The sequence below is a fragment of the Pseudorca crassidens genome, chromosome 19, assembly GCF_039906515.1.
Source record: "Pseudorca crassidens isolate mPseCra1 chromosome 19, mPseCra1.hap1, whole genome shotgun sequence".
Lineage (NCBI taxonomy): Eukaryota > Metazoa > Chordata > Mammalia > Artiodactyla > Delphinidae > Pseudorca > Pseudorca crassidens.
The window spans coordinates 48,840,533-48,865,363 of NC_090314.1; the positions used below are offsets into that span (position 1 = coordinate 48,840,533).

Consider the following 24,831-nt stretch of genomic DNA (forward strand, 5'->3'; position numbering starts at 1 on the left):
TTTTGTGCGGAAATCCTGGGCAGGAAAGCTAGTGTATAAATATGTTTGGAACTGATGAATGTTGTAGGGCACTGGCAGAGGTGACCATTAAACTTCTCTTGGGACTGACTGCTCCTTAACCCCTGAAATGTGGAGAACTCCCCCAAAGCTGAATATGAACTCACACAAAACTTATAAAGCACCTTAGTAAAAAGATGCAACAAGTAGGAAAATTTACAATTGAAGGACTGATAATAATAGACTGGAACTTAATTATCTAGTATAGTCCATATTCAGTTTCTGCCTTTGTCCCAATGATGTCCTTTATTGGTTTTGCTTTGTTTCGCTATCCACAGTCAAATCAAGGATCATACATTGAATTTAGTCATGCCTTTTTATCCTCATCTAATTTAGCTTAGGTTTTTTCTGCCTTTTTTGTTTTTTAATGATAGTGACATTTTTGAAAGATAACATTGTTTGCCTAAAAGCCTTTGGTTAGCTCCCTTACTAGACAGTAAGCTGTTTTAGAACAGGGAATGTATGTCATTTATCCCTGCTAATTAAATTTAATCTAATGATTTTATAATAATTTGGGATGCTGTGCATCAGAAAAGGATGGTGAAAGGTAGGATTAAGTGATTCTTAATCCTTTTTTTCTTTTCGTTAGACACACATACCCAAGGAACCACAAGGATCCTTGCTTGTGCCTCTTGCATCGATATTTCAAACACTACAATGTACACCACTGTTATGCACACTTTACAGTTTATGTCATTATCAGTAATTGCTAATAAAAAAATAGGTTTTTCAGTTCTCTCTTGCCACAACTACTGAAGCCTGTGCACCTGGAGCCTGTGCTGCGCAACGGGAGAAGCCACCGCAGTGAGGAGCCCGTGTACCGCGGCGGGGAGTAGCCACCGCTCGCCGCAAATAGAGAAAAACCCACACACAGCAGCAAAGACCCAACGCAGCCAAAAATAAATGAAATAAAATAAATTTATATATATAAAAAAAGGAAATCGCAAGTGTGATGAATGAAGCCCGCCATTTCCTTTTGAAAATGAGGGATAGGGCTTCCCTGGTGGCGCAGTGGTTAAGAATCCGCCTGCCAATGCAGGGGACACGGGTTCAAGCCCTGGTCTGGGAAGATCCCACATGCTGTGGAGCAGCTAAGTCCGTGCGCCACAACTGCTGAGCCTGCACTCTAGAGTCTGTGAGCCACAACTACTGAGCCTGTGTGCCACAACTACTGAAGCCCACATACCTAGAGCCCGTGCTCCGCTGCAATGAGAAGCCTGCGCACCGCAACGTAGAGCCTCCCCTGCTCCCCGCAACTAGAGAAAGCCCCGCACAAGCAACGAAGACCCAACGCAGCCAAAAATAAATAATTTATAAAAAAGAAAATGAGGGATAGTTGGTGGGTAAAGTGGATAGTTAAAATATAGTGTATAGGGCTTCCCTGGTGGCGCAGTGGTTGAGAGTCCGCCTGCCGATTCAGGGGACACGGGTTCGTGCCCCGGTCCGGGAAGATCCCACATGCCGCGGAGCGGCTGGGCCCGTGAGCCATGGCCGCTGAGCCTGCGCGTCCGGAGCCTGTGCTCCGCGGTGGGGGAGGCCACAACAGTGAGAGGCCCGCATACCACACACAAAAAAATAAAAAATAAATTAAATAAATAAAAAAAATATAGTGTACGGTTTTATTATTATCCAAGGGGAGGGGAAATACTTCATAATGGTTACAATAAAGATAATTCACAAACGGAATATTTTAAGAATTTAGGCATAGAAAGATTCAATTTAAATTATTCTAGAATTCTTACGTGAATAAAGCTCTTTTTTTTTTCAATTAAAACATCATGGAACTCTTATTATATCTTTAAAGGAATAAGTCCTTTGTTGATTTATGTCACTGGGAATACATGATTTGATTTTATTTCTTATCCCTAGTTTCACTTTATTTTTTTTTTTTGCAATTTCACAAGTATCTGTGAAGCCTTCTGGTATATTGTGTTGATTACAGTTTAAAAATAGTGCTTTAAGGACACAGTGAAAAGAAAACTTAATACACCCTTGAAGGAATGTAAATTATTTCTGACGCTAAGCCTAATAATTGTTGTTTTTTTAACAACCTTATTGAGATATAATTCATATTCCATACAATTCACCCATTTAAATTACACAATTCATTGGTTTTTAGTATATTCACAGATACGTACAACCATCAACACAGTTTTAGAATATTTTTATCCCCTCAAAAAGAAACCCCATACCCTTTAGCTATCACCCCCATGTTCTCCAACTCCTCCCCTAAGCAACTACTGTTTATATTGTTTGTCTTAGATTTCCCTATTCTGGATTTTCACATGAGTAGTCATTTGATATGTGGTCTGTTGTGACTGGCTTCTTTTACTCAGCAAAATGTTTTCAAGGTTTGTTTATATTGTAGCATATATCATTGCTTGATTCCTTTTTATGGTCAAGTAATATTCCATTGTATGAATATACCATATTTTGTGTATCCATTTATTAGTTGATGGATATCTGGATTGTTTCTACCTTTTGGCTTTTGTGAGTAATGCTGCTGTAAAGATTTGTGTCCAGGTTTGTGTGTGTACATGTTTTTATTTCTTTTCAGTATGTACCTAGGAGTAGCATTCCGGGTCATATGTAACTCTGTGTTTAATTGAGGAACTGCCCGACAGTTTTTGAAAGCACCTGCACTATTTTACATTCCTACCAGCAGTGTGTGAGGTGTGAGGGTTCCAGTTTCTCCACATTCTTGCCAGCACTTCTTGTTGTCTTTTTTGAATCTAGCCATCCTAGTAAGTGTGAAGTGGTACCCCATTTTGGTTTTGATTTGTGTTTCCCCATTGGCTAATGATGTTGAGCTTCTATTCATGTGCTTATTGGCCATTTGTATCTCATCTTTGGAGAAATATCTGTTTAGACCTTTTGCCCAGTTTAAATTGGGTTATCTGTGTTTATTTCTGAATTGTAAGAGTTCTTTATACAGCATACAAGTACCTTATCAGATGTGTGATTTGCAAATATCTTCTTTCGTGGGTGTTCTTCGGTGATAGTGTCTTTTCAACCATAAACGTTTTTAATTTTGAAAAAGTCCAGTTTATCTTTTTTTTACTTTTGTTGTTGGCACTTCTAGTGTCATATCTAAGAATTCTTTGCCCAGTTTGAGGTCATGAAGATTTACCCCTATTTTTTTTTTTAAGGGAACTTTTTGGTTGCATTGGATCTTCATTGTTGCATGGGCTTTCTTTAGTGTGGTGAGTGGGGGCTACTCTTCGTTGCAGTGCATGGGCTTCTCATTGCAGTGGATTCTCTTGTTGCAGAGCACGGGCTCTAGGCGTGCGGGCTTCAGTAGTTGTGGCACGCAGGCTCAGTAGTTGTGGCCCGCGGGCTCTAGAGCACAGGCTCAGTAGTTGTGGCGCACGGGCTTAGTTGCTCTGTGGCATGTGGGATCTTCCTGGACCAGGGCTTGAACCCGTGTCTCCTGCGTTGGCAGGTGGATTCTTAACCACTGCGCCACCAGGGAAGTCCCTTTTCCTCTACTTCTTTAGTTACTGTTTCCTTTGGTTCCATGAACCTATTTAGGATGGCTATTTTGAAATATTTTTCTGTTAAATCCAGCATCTGGTCATTCTCACCAGCAGTTTCTTTTGCCTGCTTTTTTTTTCTTTTCCTGGTATATGGGTCGTACTTGTTTGTTTCTTTGCATGCCTCATGATTTTTTGTTGGAAATTGGTCATTTTAGATGATACGTTGTAGCACCTCTGGGTACTGATTTCTCATCCTGTTCTTTGGGGCCTTGATATTGTTGCTTGTTTATTTGTTTAGTGACTGGCTGGATTATTTTAGTGAAGTCTGTTCTACCACCCATCCCCCCAGAGCTAAGCCTCATGGTACTCCTCAGGGAGGCTTGACTCTAGGCAAGCCTGCAGGTGCCCTGTGGTGACTGGTACTCAGGAGGACTCTTTTCCTGACCAACCCAGCTGTTAAACTACACTAGTTGTCCAGATTGCTCTCTTGTTTTCAACAGTGCCCTGAGGCATACATTCCTCTACAAACTACAAACTAATCCAATCAAATTGGGGCTCCTTGGAAGGAAAAGTTCCTGAGGTCAATGTTTGCTATTTGCTCTGACCCCAGGGAGGTCTCCTCCCTGGTGTCTTATTCCTTGATTCTCTCCTGCAAACTAGCTGACCTACAGTCTAGACTGTATCTTCATTACACGAATCTCTTTCCGCTTGCCTTTTACCAAAACCTCCCTTAGATTTAAACTTGTCCACACTGTTGGGAATGAAGTCAGGTCCTTTGGGAAAAGATTTGGTACTACATGTTCCAGCTTTTTCCCCCTGGCAAAATATCCAAGCCAGGGTTCTGGAGCTGGGGGTGGGGACAGTGAGTAATACTTTTCTGTGAGTGACATTCAGGCTGTAGGAACTGAGTGCCAGGAGGTAGAATGTGGAGATGCGGCACCACAGCAGCTTGTCTCTCCTGGTGTTGAACCACTGTCTCACGAGCTGAGCGAGAGGGCTGTTGGGGTCCCAGTATTCTCAGTTGACCATGCCTAAGGCAGAGCCTCTGTTCCACAAGTTGGTGTTGGGCAGAAGGGAGCCTCCTGTCTTTGATGTACTTGCCTGGGACTTAGCCTCAGTAATGGGGGCTGGGGATGGGTTGAGAAGTCCGAAGTCCTGCTCCTCCCAGGAAGAAAGCCCTTGGACTGAGAGCTGGGGGAAGGGGGGACCTTGTGCTCTTGGCTGCAGCAGTCTGGAGCCTTGCTGAGATGGGGGGGCGGGGGTGGGGTGGGGAGAGTGGTCTTGGTTCTAATACCACAGACTTTCACCTTTCAGGCTGAATTTTCATAGATTTTACTGAATGGTTGTTTCTTCATTTGCTGTTTGCCCTTAGGGACCATTGTCAGAGGCTTTGAATGGTGGTTTTTAAAAATAATTTGCATCAGTTTCCCTGAGGAGTGAGCTAGCAGAGATCCTCAGGCCATTAGGCTAGAAGTCAATCTCTTGTAACTTTTTTGAGCTAGCAGTCATGCCTGTTTTAAAGCATGATTCGGAAAAGTGTTTCCTTCATTATGGTCTCTGACTGCCTCCTCATGAGGAACCCTTGACATACCCCTTAACACCTCAACTTTCAGATATTGCCTGTGTGATACGAGAGGCCAAGAGAATTGATTTTCCCCAGCTTATTTTCCTTAAAGAATGAACTTGCTACATGTGAAAGTACTCTAGAAGGGAAAATTTGCACGAGTTAAGAGTTTATAAAGGAAATGAAAATAATATTAGCTAGAGAATTTTAACATGAGGGCCCTGTACTATATGGTTGATTGAGTTCTTTTCAAGTTGGCTCAGAGGTGTTGCAGTTAACTCTTGGCTTCTTTGACCTGACTTAGATATCAAAATCAAATGGCTTCTCCCTCATTTTTGCTGTCATCCTTAAATTAGTTAATTTTGATTCCTTTTCTTTCTTTTCAGGGGCCACTCAATAGTGAGTCTTCCAACCAGAGCTTGTGCAGCGTGGGGTCCTTGAGTGATAAAGAAGTAGAGGTAAGAAGCCACATCCATTGCAAGACTTCTCATATTCCCACACTTTGGGTCTGGGTTAAACCATAGCACTGCAAACTCTGGTGTCCTGTTAGGGTCTGGGTGAATGACTCCCCTTTGAGTTGTTTGCTCGTTGTACAGTTGTGATGTGGCCTTGGTGGGTTTTTATTACGATAATAATAACCATCAATAAAGGGTAGAGATTTGCAGTTGTAGCTGAATTAGCCTAGGTGCCATTGAATTTTAGCACTTTTTAGTACTTCAACAGAGTTGGGTTAGTGTGGCCCGACAGACTTTAGTAAGAAAATTAGAAGTTTTTTTTTTTTAAGGCACACAACCTAGCTGCATAGATAGGTAACCGCTTACTTTGCACTTAGATAAAACTTCCAATAAATTAGTCAGTTGATTATGCATATCTTTCCTTTTTGGAAAAAAGGATTAGATTTAAGCTCTTTTAAAGTAGAAATATTGTGGAAATTCCCTCGTGGTCCAGTGGTTAGGACTCGGCGCTTTCAGTGCCAGGCCCGGGTTCAATCCCTGGTTGGGGAAATAAGATCCCGCAAGCCGTGCGGCGGGGCCAAAAAAAAAAAAGTAGAAATATTGTAACAGCTGCTGTCTGAGAGCCTACTATATGCTAGATGCTTGTACTACATTTGTGCTTTGTAAAATTGAAGCTCTGATACTTTGAGCAGTTTGCTAAAAATTGTATAGGTGGCTTGGTTCCAGATCCTGTACTCTTTCCATGACCCTGCTCTAAGAGTTGGACACTCATTTAGGACTTGTCTGAGCCAGTTAAATATCCTTATAAATTTGATATTTTGTACATACTCTCTAATTTTCATAATGTGAAAAATTTAACAAAATGCTAATTGTGATGTATATGGTATTTAACAGACTCCTGAGAAAAAACAGAATGACCAACGAAACCGGAAAAGAAAAGCTGAACCATATGAAACTAGCCAAGGTAGTAATACTTTCACACCGGTAAAAATACTAGATTCTTATGTACTTAGATAGAAAATTTCCAGCTCACACTAAGTAATTAGTTTGTGCACAGGGATTCCTAACAATGAAGATTTGTATTCCTTAAGGGAATATCAGGTTGTTTATTATAGACTTGCCATTTGATACACACTTGACGAAACAGTGTCAGTTCTTTGGGGACTCTGGTTTTCCCTGTTGTAAGTTAACCATCTTCTCGCCATGGGTTTGTCTTCAGACTAAGTATTTATTGTACAGAAAAGAGGTTACATTGGAGTTTTAACTATGTCTTGCACTAGATCAGTGATTTGCTAATAATAGGCAAGCAGAAATGGTTTCAGTCACATGGCTGTCCTTTTACCTGCCCTTCTTCCATGTCAATTATTTAGTTGTACATTGGTGCCCAGTGTAATAAATCTGTAAATATGATGGTGGTAATGCCAAATTTCTGTAAATAATTAAAGGAAGAATAAATGAAATGGCAGAGCTTCCAAGAAATGGACACCCTAGTCTTTTTTTTTTTTTTTTTCCATATTCTTTTAATCTGCAAATCATTTTTTACTTTTTTGGGAGAAAATTTTCCCAAAGTGACAAGGTCACATAAAGTTTTTTGTGAAATAGAATAAACCCTTTTGTTCTGATGAAGTTGTTTTGCATTTTTTGTCCTCTTAGTTGGGGGTGTAGTTTATAGTTTAGTTTTATTTTGATGCACAGTTGTGGCATGAGTTTTGTTAGTGTACTTGTAAAAGAAAGATTAGTGAATCTTAAAGGAAAGCGAGCTGTGAAAAAGTCTTTCACTGCTTATTTCAGTCTTTAATTTTGTGGAGGAAACTGTCTTCTGTTCTTATGATACAGGTATTTTGGCTCATTTGTTAAAAGTAAGCTTGACATTTGAATTGATAACAACATAGGCAGTTATTGAATACATAGTACACTTTAGTGAATGATGGTTTACTTGTGTTACTGGAAAAACTATACTTACTTTGGTTTTATTTTCAGGGAAAGGCACTCCTAGGGGACATAAAATTAGTGATTACTTTGAGGTAAGTTAAGTTTTTGGAAAAAGAAATCTATAGTGATTTTTTTAAAAACCTAAATCCTTTTGTTCATTTAAGGCTTTAGAGAGGAATATATTGCCTTTACTGTGCTCTCCTCCCCTTCCTCCCCATGTTCATCAACCCTATGCTGCCCCATCTCTATAAGAGGAAACGGCTGCTGACTTCCTAAATTTAAATTTGTTTATGATGTGTCTTTTCTGTGATGATATAAAAATTCACAAATGAGGTGATTTTTCTCTTGGCCAGACTAGGTTTCGTGTCTTACAAAGATTGAAGTGAAATGACTTGGACTCTTGTTTTGTCCTCTTCCCTTTAGTCCATAGGAACCTGTAGTAAGCTCACTGACCCATCCTTAGTGGTTACTGAAGAAGACACTAACATCCACTGTACCACTATATTCCTGCTTCGTGTATTTTGAGACAAGAAGGGAAAACATTCTTCTCTTATGTCCTTTCAAAACCATGTGTACCTTCAGCTTTCTAGCCATGTTTTCTTTATATCTTGGTACATTTCTGCTGGAGCTCCTCCTTAAAATCTCGTTGAAAAGATAGCAGAATTTGACTTATATGGCATTTTCTCTCTAGAATAAGATATATTGGCTTAAAGGGGCCGTATATAATTAAGACCTGTTTGTGTATTAATCTTTTACTCTCCTTATCTGAAGCCTAGTACTGTTGTGAATTATTCATATCCATTTTTCCCTGTTGGCCAGTTTGCTGGGGGAAGCGGGCCAGGAACCAGCCCTGGCAGAAGTGTTCCACCAGTTGCACGATCCTCACCGCAACATTCCTTATCCAATCCCTTACCGGTAAGCATTCACCTGGAGAAATTTGACACCTGTTGTAGGAGACAAGAAGCCCAGGAACACTCGAGCAAAAGTTTCTCTTCCGTTAATTACCCAAGGGGAATGAGGCATTAAGGAGAAACGTTCATAGCATTACCTATGAATCACTTAACTTAGATTCAAATCTGTATCAGTAAATTTACATTTTATAAGAGCTGACCCTTTTCTCCCAGTATAATAAATTACTTCTAGGCCTGCAGCTCATTGTTCTGTCAAGGAACTGATTTCCAATCCAAACATCAGATTTTTATCCTTGCCAGACTTAAATGTTCCTATAACTAAATTCCTTAAAAAAAAATTTGGTCAGCTCCTGGCATTTGAATTATTTTTAAGGCTTACTAGAGAAGCGAAAGCTACACAAATTTGGGATAGGTTTGTTTTCTGCCTATAAGTGAGATCTGAAACTCTTAAAAACATTATAGCCAAGTTAGTGGTTCTCAACCGGAGGTAGTTTGTCCCCTCAGGGGACATTTGGCAGTGTTGGAGTAATTATTGGTCAGAAATAGAGGGTGAGTGGAAGGATGCCATAGGCATTTACTGGGCAGAGGCCAGGGATGCTGTTAAACATCTTACAGTGCACAGGACAGGCGCCACCACGAAGATCCAGTCCAAAATGACACTAGTGCTAAGGTTGAGAATCCCTGAGCTAGCTAATGTAGGGTTTTGTGTTAATTTGCTCAAGTGCCTTTGGATAATTTGTTGACACCAGTAAGAACTCTGTACTTAAGAGTGTATTATGTCTACTGATGCTTCAGGTATTGCTGTGGGATCCAAGGGAAAAGGGAGATCAGGAGTTTTCATCCTAGGTCTCTGTTTAGGAAAGTTGCTCTTCTCTGCCTTAGCAGAGTTGATTAATACTACTTTTTTCCTAAATGATTTAGTCTTCTGTATTGTTAAAGTATTTTAAAATATCCTTCCCCTCTTCTCTCTCATGAAAGCATGCATTCATTAGGGTGATTATAATTATTAAAGCACTTAGGAAAATGTATTCAACTTGAAATTTCTGCTATTATTTTGTCATCCTTGTTATATTTAAAAATTTTAGAAATGTTTGATGTGTAGATCTGTTTGGTTAGGTTGAGGTTTGTTAGATAACTTTCGAGGAGGCCTATATCTATATTTTTATTAAGTTTTAAACCAGTTAAAGTTTTAAAATGTTAAATGAGATTGCAGAATTATCTATTTGGGACGAATATGATTTGTAGAATTTTGTTGTCTGTTACTCTTCTCTCCCTGAAAAATATTTTTTTTTCATTTGGTTTTTAGTAGTGTACCACCCATCTATCATGTGTCCATTTAAGTCAGGTCTTACCTGACAACAAAAGAGATGATTCAATGATCTGTAGACATTTCTGCCACCTCTGTGAATGGTGGTGGGGGCCTCATCATTATTATGTAAATCTAAGTATATCTTGGGTGTTAAAATAGGAACCAAGCCTTAATTTCCTTTTTCCATTGCACTGAGAAGCTCTTTATCCTTCTAACTTAGATTCTGTGTTTCATTGTTATAATTACTGATTTGTGTATACCCTTCAATTCCCTTTCCCCACTCTCTCTCTATCATATTTGCCTGAAAAAACTCAGCCCTGGTTATCTAATTTTCCACCTTTTCCTTGTCTAAGCAGCTCAGCATGGTTAGAGGAAAACACATATACCCATGCTGACTGATCTCACTTTAAGTTCATGACCATCAATCTCATGAACCCCCTAGTTGCTGCCAGTCCTATTATATTTCCATAGTTAGTTCCCTTTCCTAGATGAATATTTCATATTTTTGTCATTTCCTGCAAGCCTCCAGCAACACTTCCTCCTCTACTATTTCAACTGATGGCTTTACTTTTTTATCTTCCTGAGAAAGTAGAAGCAATCAGAAGAGAACTTTCACATGCACCTGTGCCAAATCTACCAAGTTACTTGTATCATTATCCATATCTGCCTTTTAGGATGAAAGAACTTGCCAGCCCTTTACTTGGGCACTGGTTTCCCTGAAAATTACATATACAACTCTACGTGACATTTCCACTTACATAACTAAATGGGCAGCTTTAAAACGTCCACAGAGGAACTCTTGCTCACTAGCAAAACAACACAACAAACTGTTCATCCTGCAGTCTACCCTGTCCTGGTAAATGACAGTTTACTCTGTCCAGTTTTTCAGATCATAACTTCATGCCCCATATCTAACCTGTCAATAAATCCTGTTTTCTTTTAAAAAATACCCAAATCCCAACCTCTTTTTCTATTCTTTTGGTTCTCTGCATTAAATCTCCAAAGTGGTCTCCCTGCTTCTGCCTGTGTCTCACCTATTTTCAGTATAGTAGCCAGAATGATTCTGTGAAAAAATTAAGACAGATCCTGCTCAAAACAGTCCAGACTGTTCTGGGCTTACATGGCCTAGAAGCTCCTACATGATTTTTGCTCCCCCCATCCGCCTGACTCCATCTGCTCCCCTCTCACCCTCATACCACTCCAGCCATGCTGGCCTCCTTGAAGTTCCTTGAACACTGTGAAGCACTCTTTTGCTTCACGGCCTTTGTACCTGCTATTCCCTCTTCCAGGAATAGCATGATTAGCACTCTCTTCATCAGGCTGTTGCTCAAAAATGACCTTATCAGAGAGGTCTCTCCTGGCCAACTTCTTTAAATATCAGTCCCTCTCACCTTGTAACTCTGTCCCTAATCCTGCTTTAATTCTTAGTTATTACTACCTGACATATGTATTTAAATTTTGATATGTATGTAAATTTTTTCATTGATTCATACTTATACATATAGAAGTGTATACATGTAAGTCTACAGCTTAATGAAGTTTCACAAACTGAGTACAAGAAACAAAATACCAGGCCCTCCAGAAACCCCCTTATGCTCCCTTCCAGTCATTAGCCCCCTCCCTGCCACTGGGGATAGCCACTATCCTGACTTCTCACAGTACAGGTGGGTTTTTTTGTTTTTGTACTTTGTATAAAAGGAATCATACAGTATATACTCTTGTGTCTGGCTTCTTTCGTTCAACATTACTTTTGTGAGATTCATCCATACTGTGTGTTGTTGTAGATCATTCATTGTCATTGTGTGGTATAATTTTAATATTTTTATTTAATAATTTACATATCTTAATTTTTAACTATACACTTAGTCTATTGCCCAGCTTCTTCCACCAGAATGTTAATCCTAAGAGAGCAGGGATTTTGTTTTATTTATTGCTGTTTCCATCTCTTACAGTGTTTATTACATAAAGACGTAATCATTTTAACTGTCCCCCCCCCCCCACCATGGAATAGATATCTTGTTCAATTTTTAGTCTGTAACACCCAAAACAGTGTTGGGTACACAGTGGGGGCTCAAGACTATTTGTCAAAAGGGAAGAATGGATAAAGAATTACTTCAGCATTTTTCCCCCTAAATGATTCTTTTATATTTTTTGTTAAATACAAGAAAGTACATAAACCGTGAGCCTTTTATGCAGGAGTTGGTAAACTACAGCCCACAGTTGGCAAGCTAAGAATGATTTTTAGATTTTTTGAGTTGTATAGACAAAGAAGAATATATATCACAGAGATGATGTGTTGCCTGAAAAGCCTAACATATTTCTATCTGACCCTTCACAAAAAATGTTTCCAGGAAATCATTATGAGGTTAACTCCATGTAATCATCACTTAGGTCAGAAAGTAAAATATTTCCAGCACCCTGGAAACCTTCCCTGATCACAACCCTCTCCCAATACCCTAGAAACAACCACTGTTCTAATTTTTGTGATTATCATTTGCTTTTCCTTATAGTGTGACCACATATGCATCCCTAAACAAAATAGTTTAGTTTTGTCATTACGATAATTTTGTTAAACATGGCATTTAATCACAGTGTTTAGATCTTCTGTATTCTGACTTTTGGCTGTTTGTTCTATCAATTACTAAGAGAGGTATATTTATGACTCTCATGATTGTGGGAGTAGTTTGTTTCTTCCTGTATATATATTTTTGCTTTATGTATTACTAAGTGATTCTCTTAATTCCTTCTGATACTTTTTGCTCTAAATGCAGTATATCTGATATTTAGTATATCCAAACCACTGTATGGTGTAAATACTTCCATTTTTATACTATCAACGTTTCATTATTTTGTTATCAGCGTATCTGACAAATATCATATAGTTGAAATTTTTTTCTTTATTCAGCCTAAAATCGTTTTTAGGGAATTGCCTGGTGGTCCAGTGGTTAGGATTTGGCACTTTTACTGCTGGGGCCCGGGTTTGATTGCTGGTTGGGGAACCAAGATCCTGCAAGCTGCGTGGCACAGCCAAAAAAAAAATCTTTTTTAAACTTCAGCATTTATCCTATTTACATTTAATAAACTTATCATTATATTGGTTTTAAATATACCAGCTTTTAATGTATTTTCTGTTTATCTTACCTGTTCTATGTTACTTTTTCTTTCATTCCTTGTTTTCATTTGGATTAAAAAATACTATTTCATATTTTTCTCCTCCACTAGTATGTAGGTCCTATGTGGTGTTTCTCTTAGAAGTTACCACAGGTATCTTTAATATGCCAAAGTTTGATGTTAATAGTATCTTTGCCCTCCTCCTAAATATATGATAACCTTGATTCCATTTATGTGCTACTGCTTTGGTGGTGGTGGTGTAGGTTTATATTTTGCCTTTTTTTTTTTAGTTTCATAAAACATCATTATTACACTGTCAGTGTTCATTTAGATTTATCTATATACTTACCTCTTTGCACTCCTTCCCGTTTTACATATTACACCTTCCACTCTAGGGTCACTTCCTTCTGCCTTCAGTGGTCCTTTAGTATTCTTTTAGTACAGTGTTTATCTGCTGGGGGTTAACTCTGTAGGTTTTTGTTTGCTGAAATAACTTTATTTTGCCCTTATTCTTGAAAGATGTTTATGCTCTGTATATTTCTAGATTGGCATTTTTTATCTTTTCACACAATTGAGTATATAATTACCATATTCTGGTTCCCATTGTTACTACTGAGAAAACAGTTTTCATTTACTTGTTATTTCTTTTGAAAGTATCTGCTCTGCTTCCCCCCATCCCCAGCTGCTTTTAACATTTTTATATGTGGTGTTCTGCAGTTTTACTATGATGCATCCTTTTATTTTCTCTTGTAATTTGTTGGGCTTCTGGTATTTGTGGGTTGGTGTCTTGTACCATTTCTGAATAATTATTTGCCATTGTATTCAGATATTATCTTGGCCCTGTTCCTTTTTCCTCCACCTATAAAATTTCAATTAACCGTATGTTAGACTGTCTCACTTTATCACCATGCCCCTTAACTTCTTTTTCTTTTGGTCTCTGTATGCTCCATTCTGGATAGTTCTTGCCTTTCAGTTCCCAAATTCTCTGTTTTGGTGTATCTAATTTGCCCCATTGAATTCTTAGTTTTTGTTATTTTATGTTCCCTGCAGATATATTCAAACTTGTCTTTATTTTTTTAATCTAGTAGACATAGTTGTTTTATAATCTGTCTGTTAATTCTTGTATTTGAAGGTTTTTTTGTTGTTGTTGTTGTTGTTTTTTGCGGTACGCGGGCCTCGCACTGCTGTGCCCTCTCCTGTTGCGGAGCACAGGCTCCGGATGCGCAGGCCCAGCAGCCATGGCTCACAGGCCCAGCCGCTCCGCGGCACGTGGGATCCTCCCGGACATGAACCCGTGTCCCCTGCATCGGCAGGCGGACTCTCAACCACTGCGCCACAAGGGAAGCCCTGAAGGTTTTTTTGAACCTGTTTCTGTTGTCTGTTCTTTTTCCTAGTTGTTGCTCAGGGCTTTATTTCTTTTATGCTTTTGGTTTTGTGTCTTTGTGCTGCTCATTGTTCTTGAAAAATTATTTGTGAAATTTCTTTGAGATCAAGAATAAGATATGTTCCTCCAGGGAGAATTTTTATTTGCTTCTTTCAAGTGCCTAGAGATTCTACCCATCTCTACAAACTACTGAATTCATGGCTTGCATTTTGTCAGTTTGGTTTGCTTATTTTGTTTCTTTCTTTCAACCACCCAGGCATTATTGATTCCAATTATGTTAACATTTCTCAGGGGAGCCTCCACCACCTGCATGGCCAAGGCAACTTCATTGCAACTCCCTGAGGGCAGGGGAAATGTTTCTTCTGGCTTACATTTTCCCTGAGGCTGTAACCCTTTGGAAGTGTAGCTAAAGTGGGAAGGGTTTCGTAATGAACCCCCTACTCTGGGTGGGCTTTGGCCTATGACTATCCAGTTGGCAACATGGTGCCCTAGAAATGGAAATTCAAGATCTGCAGGTACTCTTAGGGCAGATGTGACTTTGTTTCCCTTGGGTTTTACCATGACAGACCCCTACTATTTTATCAACTTTTCATTGCTTTTAATATCTTTTTTTTATATTTTGTCCTATCTTTACAGTTAAGGGGAGGTTGGTACAAACATCCCAGCCTGCTATATTCCAGAGACATTTAAAGATCTTTCAGCCCTTGGCACATATTTATTGAATGTATAACAGAATGGTTTGTTTTAATATTGCAGCTTCAATGATACAGTCTCCCAAGTAGAGAGAATATTGTGAATGAGTATTACAGGTATTCTGGAGCCTGAATTTAAACCATTTTATTGGTTAGGGCAGGAGTGTTATTTTTAAGGCGGTAGATTCTACTCAGATTTTTTTAAAAATAATTTTTTTGTCAGGATCATTTTGATTAGTCTCTTTTACTTTTGTTTTCTAAAATGAAAGTGTTAAATAGATTTCCCTGATAAAGGGATACATGCTGATTATGAAAGTCCAACGTTGAGAAGTGGTAAAATATAAAGTCCTTTCCACAAGAACTATTATTAAAGAGTTTAGTGGGCATATATGTGTATACGTGTATGTTCATGTAGTAGATTTCCTCATTTTCATTGTATTTTTTTAATCAATAGCCTTGAACATTTTGTATTCTGTAAGTAATGCTGTAATGAATGTCCTTGTATATACATCTGTACTTATGCATGTTTTTCCTTTGGATAAATTTCCAAAGTATAGCTCCCAAATCAAAGAATATGCTCACTTTAAAATGTCATGAATGATAAAGAAGATGTAGTGTGTGTGTATACACTCACTCTCACACACACACACACACACACAATGGAATATTACTCAGCCATAAAAAGAATGAAATATTGCCATTTGCAGCAACATGGATGGACCTAGAGATTATCATACTAAATGAAGTAAGCCAGACAGAGAAAGACAAATATCATATAATATCGCTTATATGTGGAATCTAAAAAAAAAAAGTTACAAATGAACTTATTTACAAAACAGAAATAGACCCACAGACATAGAAAATAAACTTATGGTTACAAAAGGGGAAAGGGTGGGTGGATAAATTAGGGATTTGGGATTAACATACAACACACTACTGTATATAAAATAGATAACCAACACAGACCTACTGTATAGGACAGGGAACTGTACTCAATATTTCGTAATAACCTAAAAGGGAATCTGAGAAAGAATATTTATATTGTTTTTTATATATATATATATAAAACTGAATTATTTTGCTGTACACCTGAAACTAACACAGCACTGTAAATCAACTATATGTAAATTTAAAATAAAATAAATGTCACCACATAATTGCTAGCAGGCTGTCAGCAGTTTGAGAGTCTCAATTTCTGCCTACCCTTCTAATACTGAATTTTATCATTATAATCTTTGCCAGTGAGAAAATACCTTGTTTTAACTTGCATTTCTTCATCAGTGATATTAAACATCTTTTCCTATGACTAACGGCCTTTTGGATTTCTCTTTTAATGCTTACTCAGTTCCTTTGCCTATTTATTTATTAGTGTATTGTCTTACTGATGGGTAGGAGCGCGTTATTTATTAAGATTGTTAACTCATTGTCATTTATATTGTAGATATGTTTTGCCTGTTTGTACTTTATTTTTTAACTTTATGTTGACTTTTACCATTCAGAAGTCAAAAAATTTGAAGTAGTCAAATTTATCAGTGTTTTTCCTTCATGACTTACTGGTTTTGTCTTACTCTTAGATGTTTCTATATGGTTTGTATTTTTACTGTCATGTTTAAAAAGTCCTTCACCACTAGAAAGTCATAAAAGCATTTGTTTATATTTTCTTATAATTTTTATGTATGCTATAAGGAAGCAGTCTACTTTTCCTTTTTTCTAATATCAACACACATATCCTATCATCTTTGTAAGAAATTCCCACTAATTAGAAATGCACTATAATCACAAATTATACATCCATTTTATATGGGTCCGTTTCTGAATTTTCTGTGCCACTGATCAATCTGTCTGTTCCTGTACCAGTGTTATGCTCCTTTGGTTAATGTTGCTTTGCAGTAAGTTTTAATAGCTGGTCAGGTTCCCTGATACCCTTTATCAAAAATTATGTGGCTAATTTTGATTATTTTTCCAAGTGGACCTCAAAATTAACTCGTGAAAATCCATAAAACATTCCCCCAAAAGAGCAAGAGAGAAGCTAGATGATCTCTATACTACCACAACACCTTCTCTTACAAAAACAGAAGCAAAAATACACAAAAAGCCCTAAGTAAGCATTGGCTTTTAGAGAAATTTGACATGTGTAAAATTTTAACTCAGGAGCATGGTATTGCCATTTAATTTAGGTCATCTTTTATATTTGTTAGTGAAGCTGTGGGGTTTTTTTAATGTGTAATCTGCATATTTCTTAAGTTTCCTTTTAAGTATTTTACAGATATTTTGAATCTGCTTTTTCTTCTGTTACTACTTGTTCAGATTATAGTCAGTTGCGATATGCGGGGAAGTTACTGATTTTTGTGTATTTATTTTACATTTGGCCACATCTTACTGAACCCTTACTTGTTCTTTTTCAGTTGATTTGTTTGGTTTCCTTTGTGAATAGTTATATCATCCAAAAGTGACACTTTTTAATGTTTAATATTTTCTAATATTTATACCTCATATTGTTTTCCTTATCACTTTGGCTAAAAATTCTATGATAATGGTGAATGATTATGATATTAATGTGTTAACCCCTGTCTAGTTCCCAATTTTAATGAAAGTGCCTGGAGTATTGCACCATTAATTATATTTATGTTTATTTCTGAAAAAATACTCTTTGTTGTGTTAAACATGGATACTCCCAGTTTCTGTGGTTTTATTTTAAGCATTGCCTAACAATGTGCAAATCTTGTTTGGCGTCTAAAGGAAAGAATTTTGATTCTCTGCCCACCCCCACCCCCCACATTAATTTAATGAATTACATCAGTAGAGAGAATAATGAACTATCCTTACATTCCTGGAATAAACCGTACATAATTGTGGTATATTGTTCTTTTGTTTGTATTTATTTTATATTTTTGCATATAGGTATAGTAGGGTGAGAATAGAATAGAGTGAAAATAAGTTCTACCTGTAGAGTAGGGGACAAATGCCTTCATCTTTATTAATCTAGAGGAGAGAAATAGCATTTCCTTTGTAGAATTGAGGGTATTATGAAGTTGTTTGTTGAACTCTACAAAGTAACCTGCAAATTCAGAGTTATGTAAACATAGAACCATTAAAATGTAATTTTATGGAATTTGAGTAAGATACTAACTCAGCTTTTTAGATAGTTCATAATCCAGTGATAATGTTATTATGCTTTCCATATTTGTTTGCAGAGGTGTTTTTTTAAAAAATCCTTCTTATATCTGATAACTGTGTTTTAATCTGTTGCATGTTTTGGCAGTATCAGATTTTCTTTCTCATGTAATTTGTGTGTTTTCTTTAATGTTTTCCAGCGGCGAGTAGAACAGCCCCTCTATGGTTTAGATGGCAGTGCTGCAAAGGAGGTATCAGAGGAGCAGTCTGCTCTGCCAACCCTGATGTCAGTGATGCTGGCAAAACCTCGGCTTGACACAGAGCAGCTGGCACAGAGGGGAGCTGGCCTCTGCTTCACTTTTGTTTCAGTGAGTACTAAGGCTAAGTTTATGCAGATCCTTGTTTTCCTGGAGCTCCAAGATGAAGTTTGAGTAATTATTTTGGTAGACAGATGATGATTTCTAACTCTGTGTTACTTCTAAAGGTATGTGTTTGTACTCAGTCCTGCTTGGTTCAAGGGGGCTGAGAGACTGCTCTGTCAAAGTCTGAGTGTACCATGGGAAGGAAAACACAATCTTAGGTTGACAAAGAAGAAAAGAAAAGAATTGTAATAATGGAATCAAATTCCATTAGAATTAAAAATAAAATCTCCAAACTCCAGCCATCACTTATTTAAAGTAATATTCAAGTTAATAAAATCTTAATGTGGGGACAGGCATGCTTACCAGTCATTCCCCCTGTGTGGTACTTGGGCAGCCTACATGCTTGCCTTCTCTCACTTCTTCAGAGTGTTAGCACAGTTACTTTTTCCAAGAAGATTTGGCTCCGTGTCTGCTCCTTTCAGCTTGCTTCTTTCTTCTTCCTTGAAGAACAAGAATTTGATTATATAAATGTTTGACCCCCGTTTTTTTTTTGCCGAATTATAATGCAGCTTGGCTTAAAAGTTGTTGCTTTTCTTGGTTTCTTTGCCCTACCAAGTACCTGTTTGTTGCCAAGGATGGTATAAAGCAAGAGAAAGCCCCATTGCCCTATTCCTCCATTTTTAGGGGCATCATTCAGAGCTGACGTCACCATTGATCAAAATTTCTTTCCCTCTTACTGGTTCATTTTCTCCAGTAATAATCTGTTTCCTCTTTATTTGCTCTGTGGATTCTGAGCAAATAAATTTCTAATCTCTGGTATTAACCCACATGTGATTGTATTAAGAAAGGCCATGGAATGGTGGGTGTCTTAAGGAAAGGAGATAAAAATAATATAATTAGATAGGGATCATTGTGTATTATTTGAATCGATTCCTCCCTCCCTCCCTCCCTCCCTCCCTCCCTCCCTCCCTCCCTCCCTTCCTTCCTTCCTTCCTTCCTTCCTCAGCTTAAAACAGCACCCATTTATTACCTCACAGTTCTGTAAGTTTGGGGGTAATTTGTTGCAGAGCAATAGAGGACTAATACACATGGCTTTATCCTTAATGCCTGTTTTTCCTCACATTCTACATCTAATCCATCAGAAAATATACTTATATCCAGAATCTGACCATCTCTTACCGTCTCCACTGCCACCACAATGGCCCACCATCTCTCTGCTTTGGAATACTTTCTTGTAGTTATTACTGCTTTCCCTCAAAAAAGAGGTAATACAGCTTTTTAAAAATGTACAATTTTTTGTTGTGTTGTTCAACATCAAAAGAATGGAGAAACTTCTTGTGTGAAGACAGTATAATTTTGTGCTTCAGTGGCAAAGGAGACAAAACGTAAAATGGGAGAATTGATCAGTATAGTATTTTCAGTGGGCCTGACAATAGTATGGAATAGTTTGTATGAGAATGCAGTAGTGTTGTTTTAGAGAAATGTTTGTCTCTCTATGTATGTATATATTTCATTGTGTGACAGTCACATAGTCAAAAACACAGGATTTTGATTAGCAAGAACTCGTTCCCCTGATGCGAGCCTTCCATCAGAGGTATGGGCATGCAGGCTGGGGGCCGGGTACACGTGAAGGACAGCCACCTGCTCAGTCCTGTCACCTAGTACTCAGGCTGTCAGAGGAGTTGCACATGTTACAGCCAGATTGCGCTCATGTGGAAGAGACATGACAGAGGAGTAAGAAAATAATCATGTCTGAAGAAGGAACATGGAAACAGTATAAAAACCAAAGGCCTAGAAGCTTTGGTATAGTTGTTTCTCTCTTTTCTTTTTTTTTTTAAATAAATATATTTATTTATTTTTGGCTGCATTGGGTCTTTCTGCTGCATGCGGGCTTTCTCTAGTTGCGGAGAGCAGGGGCTACTCTTTGTTGTGGTGCGCGGGCTTCTCATTGTGGTGGCTTCTCTTGTTGTGGAGCACAGGCTGTAGGTGTGCAGGCTTTAGTAGTTGTAGCACGTGGGCTCAGTAGCTGTGGCTCGCGGGCTCTAAAGCGCAGGCTCAGTAGTTGTGACACATGGGCTTAGTTGCTCTGAAGCATGTAGGATCTTCTTGGACCAGGGCTCGAACCCATGTCCCCTGCATTGGCAGGCAGATTCTTAACCACTGCTCCACCAGGGAAGTCCAGTTCTGTTTCTCTTTGCTTCTCTGCAGTTCCAGCCGGGATGTAAACTTAGTGATATAAAAAAGGAAAAAAGCAAAAGAGTTAACATTAATATATAACAAATGTTAATTAATAGATATAGACAAGCAGTTTCCTTTAAAAAACAAAAGGCAAAGACTATGAACAGGCAGTCTTACAGGAGGAAGAAAAGACAAATGACTAATAACAAGAAAAAATGCTTAACTTCAGCCATAGAGAAATACAAAATAAAATAACGCTTTTGAATTATCAACTTGGCAAGGATTAATAAATTTGATAATTCCTAGTGCAGGTAATAGTTTAGATACACATGCAGTTTTATACTGACTATAAGTTCGTATAGTCATTTGGACAAGTTGGTAATGTATCTCAGTGTTAAGTTTACACATCCTTGGGTCCAGAAATTCCATTCCCATAAAACTACACAAAGATGTTTATTGTATTGTTATAAATTGCAAAAATCTGGAAGCAGTGTCCCTCCACAGTGTTTCAGAGGAACTTAGAACAAGGATATCTGTGACCTCCATGTTGCTAAATCCAGCAATCAGTTCTCAGAACTTATTCAATATAATTCATTAGCCACAGTCCCTTCTTCTCCGAGCACATGGTCTTCTCTTGGCTTCTCCTCTTTTGGTTCTTCCTCATTTCCCGGATCTCCAAACACTGGAGTGCCCCAGGGCTCAGTCTTCAGACCTCTTGTCTACCTTCATTCTGTAATGAGAATCTCATTTAGTTTCTTTGTTTCAGTTATCACCTATATGTAGAGGACTTCCAAATTTATATCTCCTGCCCAGAGCCGAGCCCTGAATTCCGGACCTATGTAGTCAGTTGCCTCTTTATGTCTAATAGGCATATCAGATTTAACATGACTGAAAGTGAATTCTTCATCTTGTTCCCCCACTCCAGACCCCCATTTCTTCCACATCTCAGTAATTGTCAACTCTCTTCTTCTAATTGTTTAAAAATCTTGGAGTCATTCTAGTCTTATCTCTTTTATATCCCAATTCCAAACCCATCAGCAAGTCTTACTGATTTTACTTCAAAATATGTTCAGAATCCTGCCACTTCACCCCCCTTAATGACTACCACTCAAATCTAATCTCCCACTGAGATTATGATGGCAGCCTCCCAACTGGACTCTTTGCTTGTGCCTTTGTTCTCAACAGATCAGGGTGATCCCATTGAAACATAAGTCCAGTCATGCCACTCCTCTGCTCACAAGTGTTTAAAATGGCACATAACGCTTTGTATAGCCTCTTTCCCACCACTTTGACATCTGTTACTACTAACCTCCCTTCCTCACCAAGTTCCATCCACACTGCCTACGTTTCTGCCTCAAATACCACCTGACATGCTCTCACCTCAGGGCCTTTGCGCTTGCTGCTGCCTTTGCCTTAACATCCTTCCTCTAGACATCAGCATGCCTTGCTCCCTCAGTTCTCTCTAGTCTCTGCTTAAATTTACAGCCTATCAGAGAGGCTGCACTGTATAAAATAGCACCACTTCCTGCCCACCGCACACATTGTGTTGCTCCTGTGCCCTATTTTTTCTTCTTGGTCTTATCACCAACTGACCTGCTATAATTTACTTCTTTGTCTCACTACCCACTCCCACACTACCTCCCCTCCACTGGAATGTAAGCTCCATCAGGTCAGGGACTTTGCATTGTTCACTTCTGTATTTCCAGTGCTGGAACTGGATCTGCTCTCATAGACACTCAGTGTAATTATATGTCGTATGAATTAATGAGAGCATCTTTCATATAAGGACTAGTGAAATAAAATATAATACATATATACAGTGGAATGCTCTACAGTTGATCAAAGAAGTGAGATATATATGTGCTAACAATGAAAGATCTATAGATACTGATAAATAAAAATAGGTGGCAGCATATTATGACTTTGAGCCTTTAAATCGTATTGTTACATAATTTTATATATTTCGACATAGGAAATTAATTTTTTTTTTTTTTTTTTTTGTGGTACGCGGGCCTCTCACTGTCGTGGCCTCTCCTGTTGCGGAGCACAGCCTCCAGGCGCGCAGGCTCAGCAGCCATGGCTCACGGGCGCAGCTGCTCTGCAGCATGTGGGATCTTCCCTGATCAGGGCACGAACCCATGTCCCCTGCATCAGCAGGCGGACTCTCAACCACTGAGCCGCCAGGGAAGCCTGGAAATTAATTTTTTAAATTATAAGCATATAATTTTCTAAATTGTAAAAATAGTACATACACATGGCCCACAAAAAATTGAAGTGATAGAGAAGAGTAAAATTCTTTCCTTTGTGTTCCTCAGACAGACAACCACTCTTAAGTGTTTGTGTTTTAGATTTTTTCTACTGAATACCATTTTAACGTCAAATTATCTCTTGTGTAATCAACTTTATTTTTTTTGAATATTTATTTATATTTTTTGGCTGCATCAGGTCTTAGGTGTGGCATGTGGGATCTTTCGTTGTGGCGCGTGGGCTTGTGGGATCTTAGTTCCCCGACCAGGGATCAAACCCGCGTCTCCTGCATTGGAAGGCAGATTCTTTTTGTTTTAACATCTTTATTGGAGTACAGTTGCTTTACAATGGTGTGTTAGTTTCTGCTTTATAACAGAGTGAATCAGCTATACATATACATATATCCCCATATCCCCTCCCTCTTGCGTCTCCCTCCCACCCCCGCATTCCACCACTCGAGGTGGTCACAAAGCACCGAGTTGATCTCCCTGTGCTATGTGGCTGCTTCCCACTAGCTATCTGTTTTACATTTGGTAGTGTATATATGTCCATGCCACTCTCTCACTTTGTCCCAGCTTACCCTTCCCCCTCCCCATGTCCTCAAGTTCATTCTCTACATCTGAGTCTTTATTCCTGTCCTGCCCCTAGGTTCATCAGAACCATTTTTTTTTTTTTTAGATTCCATATATATGTGTTAGCATACGGTATTTGTTTTTCTCTTTCTGACTCACTCTGTATGACAGACCCTAGGTCCATCCACCTCACTAGAAATAACTCACTTTAGTTTCTTTTTATGGCTGAGTGATATTCCATTGTATATATGTGCCACATCTTCTTTATCCATTCACCTGTTGATGGACACTTGGGTTGCTTCCATGTCCTGGCTATTGTTAATAGTGCTGCAATGAACATTGTGGTACATGACTCTTTTTGAATTACAGTTTTCTCAGGGTATATGCCCAGTAGTGGGATTGCTGGGTCTTATGGTAGTTCTATTTTTAGTTTTTTTTTTTTTTGCGGTACGCGGGCCTCTCACTGTTGTGGCCTCTCCCATTGGGGAGCACAGGCTCCAGACGCACAGGCTCAGCGGCCACGGCTCACGGGCCCAGCCGCTCTGCGGCATGTGGGATCTTCCCGGACCGGGGCACGAACCCATGTCCCCTGCATCGGCAGGTGGACTCTCAACCACTGCGCCACCAGGGAAGCCCTGTTTGTTTTCTTAAAAATATATATTTAGCTTTAGTTGAATGCAGTACTATTAGGGTGATTAACATAGGTTGTTGGCATGGATTTTTCCCTGAGGTGGCATAGTACTGCTTCGCAAATAGCCCACCATTCCGGGGGTTGGGAGGCGGTGACTGTGTTCCCTGTGTAAGCATCTCGCAAACTCTAGGCAGAAAGACCAGCTCCTTTACAAACATGGAGATAAGGAGGGCATTGTTTTGATAGGTAACTATTTCACTCTTAGTGATGTATTCCATTTCTTCCTCCATCGTGTCAGTTGTGGAGGGCAGGGGTACCGTACTTATAGCAGGAGCCCTCCCCTGGACCCACTTATTTTCCATTTTTAAATATTTACATGTTTGTTTTTTATTTAAGAGACCAGTTCTTGTGCTTTACCCTTGGGTCAGAAGCAGTAGTATCCAGGGCCCACATTATGCAAGGAAGAGATCAAGAGAGGACCCTATTGGACAGCATAGGTTTTATTTATGTATTTACTTATTTACAAGTAAATAAATAGGTTATTTATTTATTTATTTATTTATGGCTGCATTGGGTCTTCGTTGCTGTGCGCGGGGGCTACTCTTCGTTGCAGTGCGCAGGCTTCTCATTGCAGTGGCTTCTCTTGTTGCGGAGCACAGGCTCGAGGTGCGCACGCTTCAGTAACTGTGGCTCGTGGGCTCTAGAGCGCAGGCTTCAGTAGTTGTGGCGCACGGGCTTGGTTGCTCTGCGGCATGTGGGATCTTCCTGGACCAGGACTCGACCCCGTGTCTCCTTCATTGGCAGGCAGATTCTTAACCACTGCGCTACCAGGGAAG

The 24,831-nt window shown here is 38.9% G+C and overlaps 1 protein-coding gene across 11 annotated transcripts in view; it reads left to right on the plus strand.

Annotated features, from left to right (window-relative positions):
- The window catches only part of TLK2 (tousled like kinase 2), a 104,173-nt gene that overhangs the window by 30,667 nt on the left and 48,675 nt on the right, over positions 1-24,831 (plus strand). For 9 of the 11 annotated variants that reach the window (XM_067715939.1, XM_067715940.1, XM_067715945.1 and 6 more), the window contains exons 3-7: positions 5,484-5,555; positions 6,447-6,516; positions 7,533-7,576; positions 8,304-8,399; positions 18,206-18,373. In XM_067715939.1, coding sequence (XP_067572040.1) covers positions 5,484-5,555; positions 6,447-6,516; positions 7,533-7,576; positions 8,304-8,399; positions 18,206-18,373 — 450 coding nt within the window. The remainder of the gene's footprint in view (positions 1-5,483; positions 5,556-6,446; positions 6,517-7,532; positions 7,577-8,303; positions 8,400-18,205; positions 18,374-24,831) is intronic. The other 2 variants (XM_067715942.1, XM_067715943.1) reach the window with 1 other exon arrangement.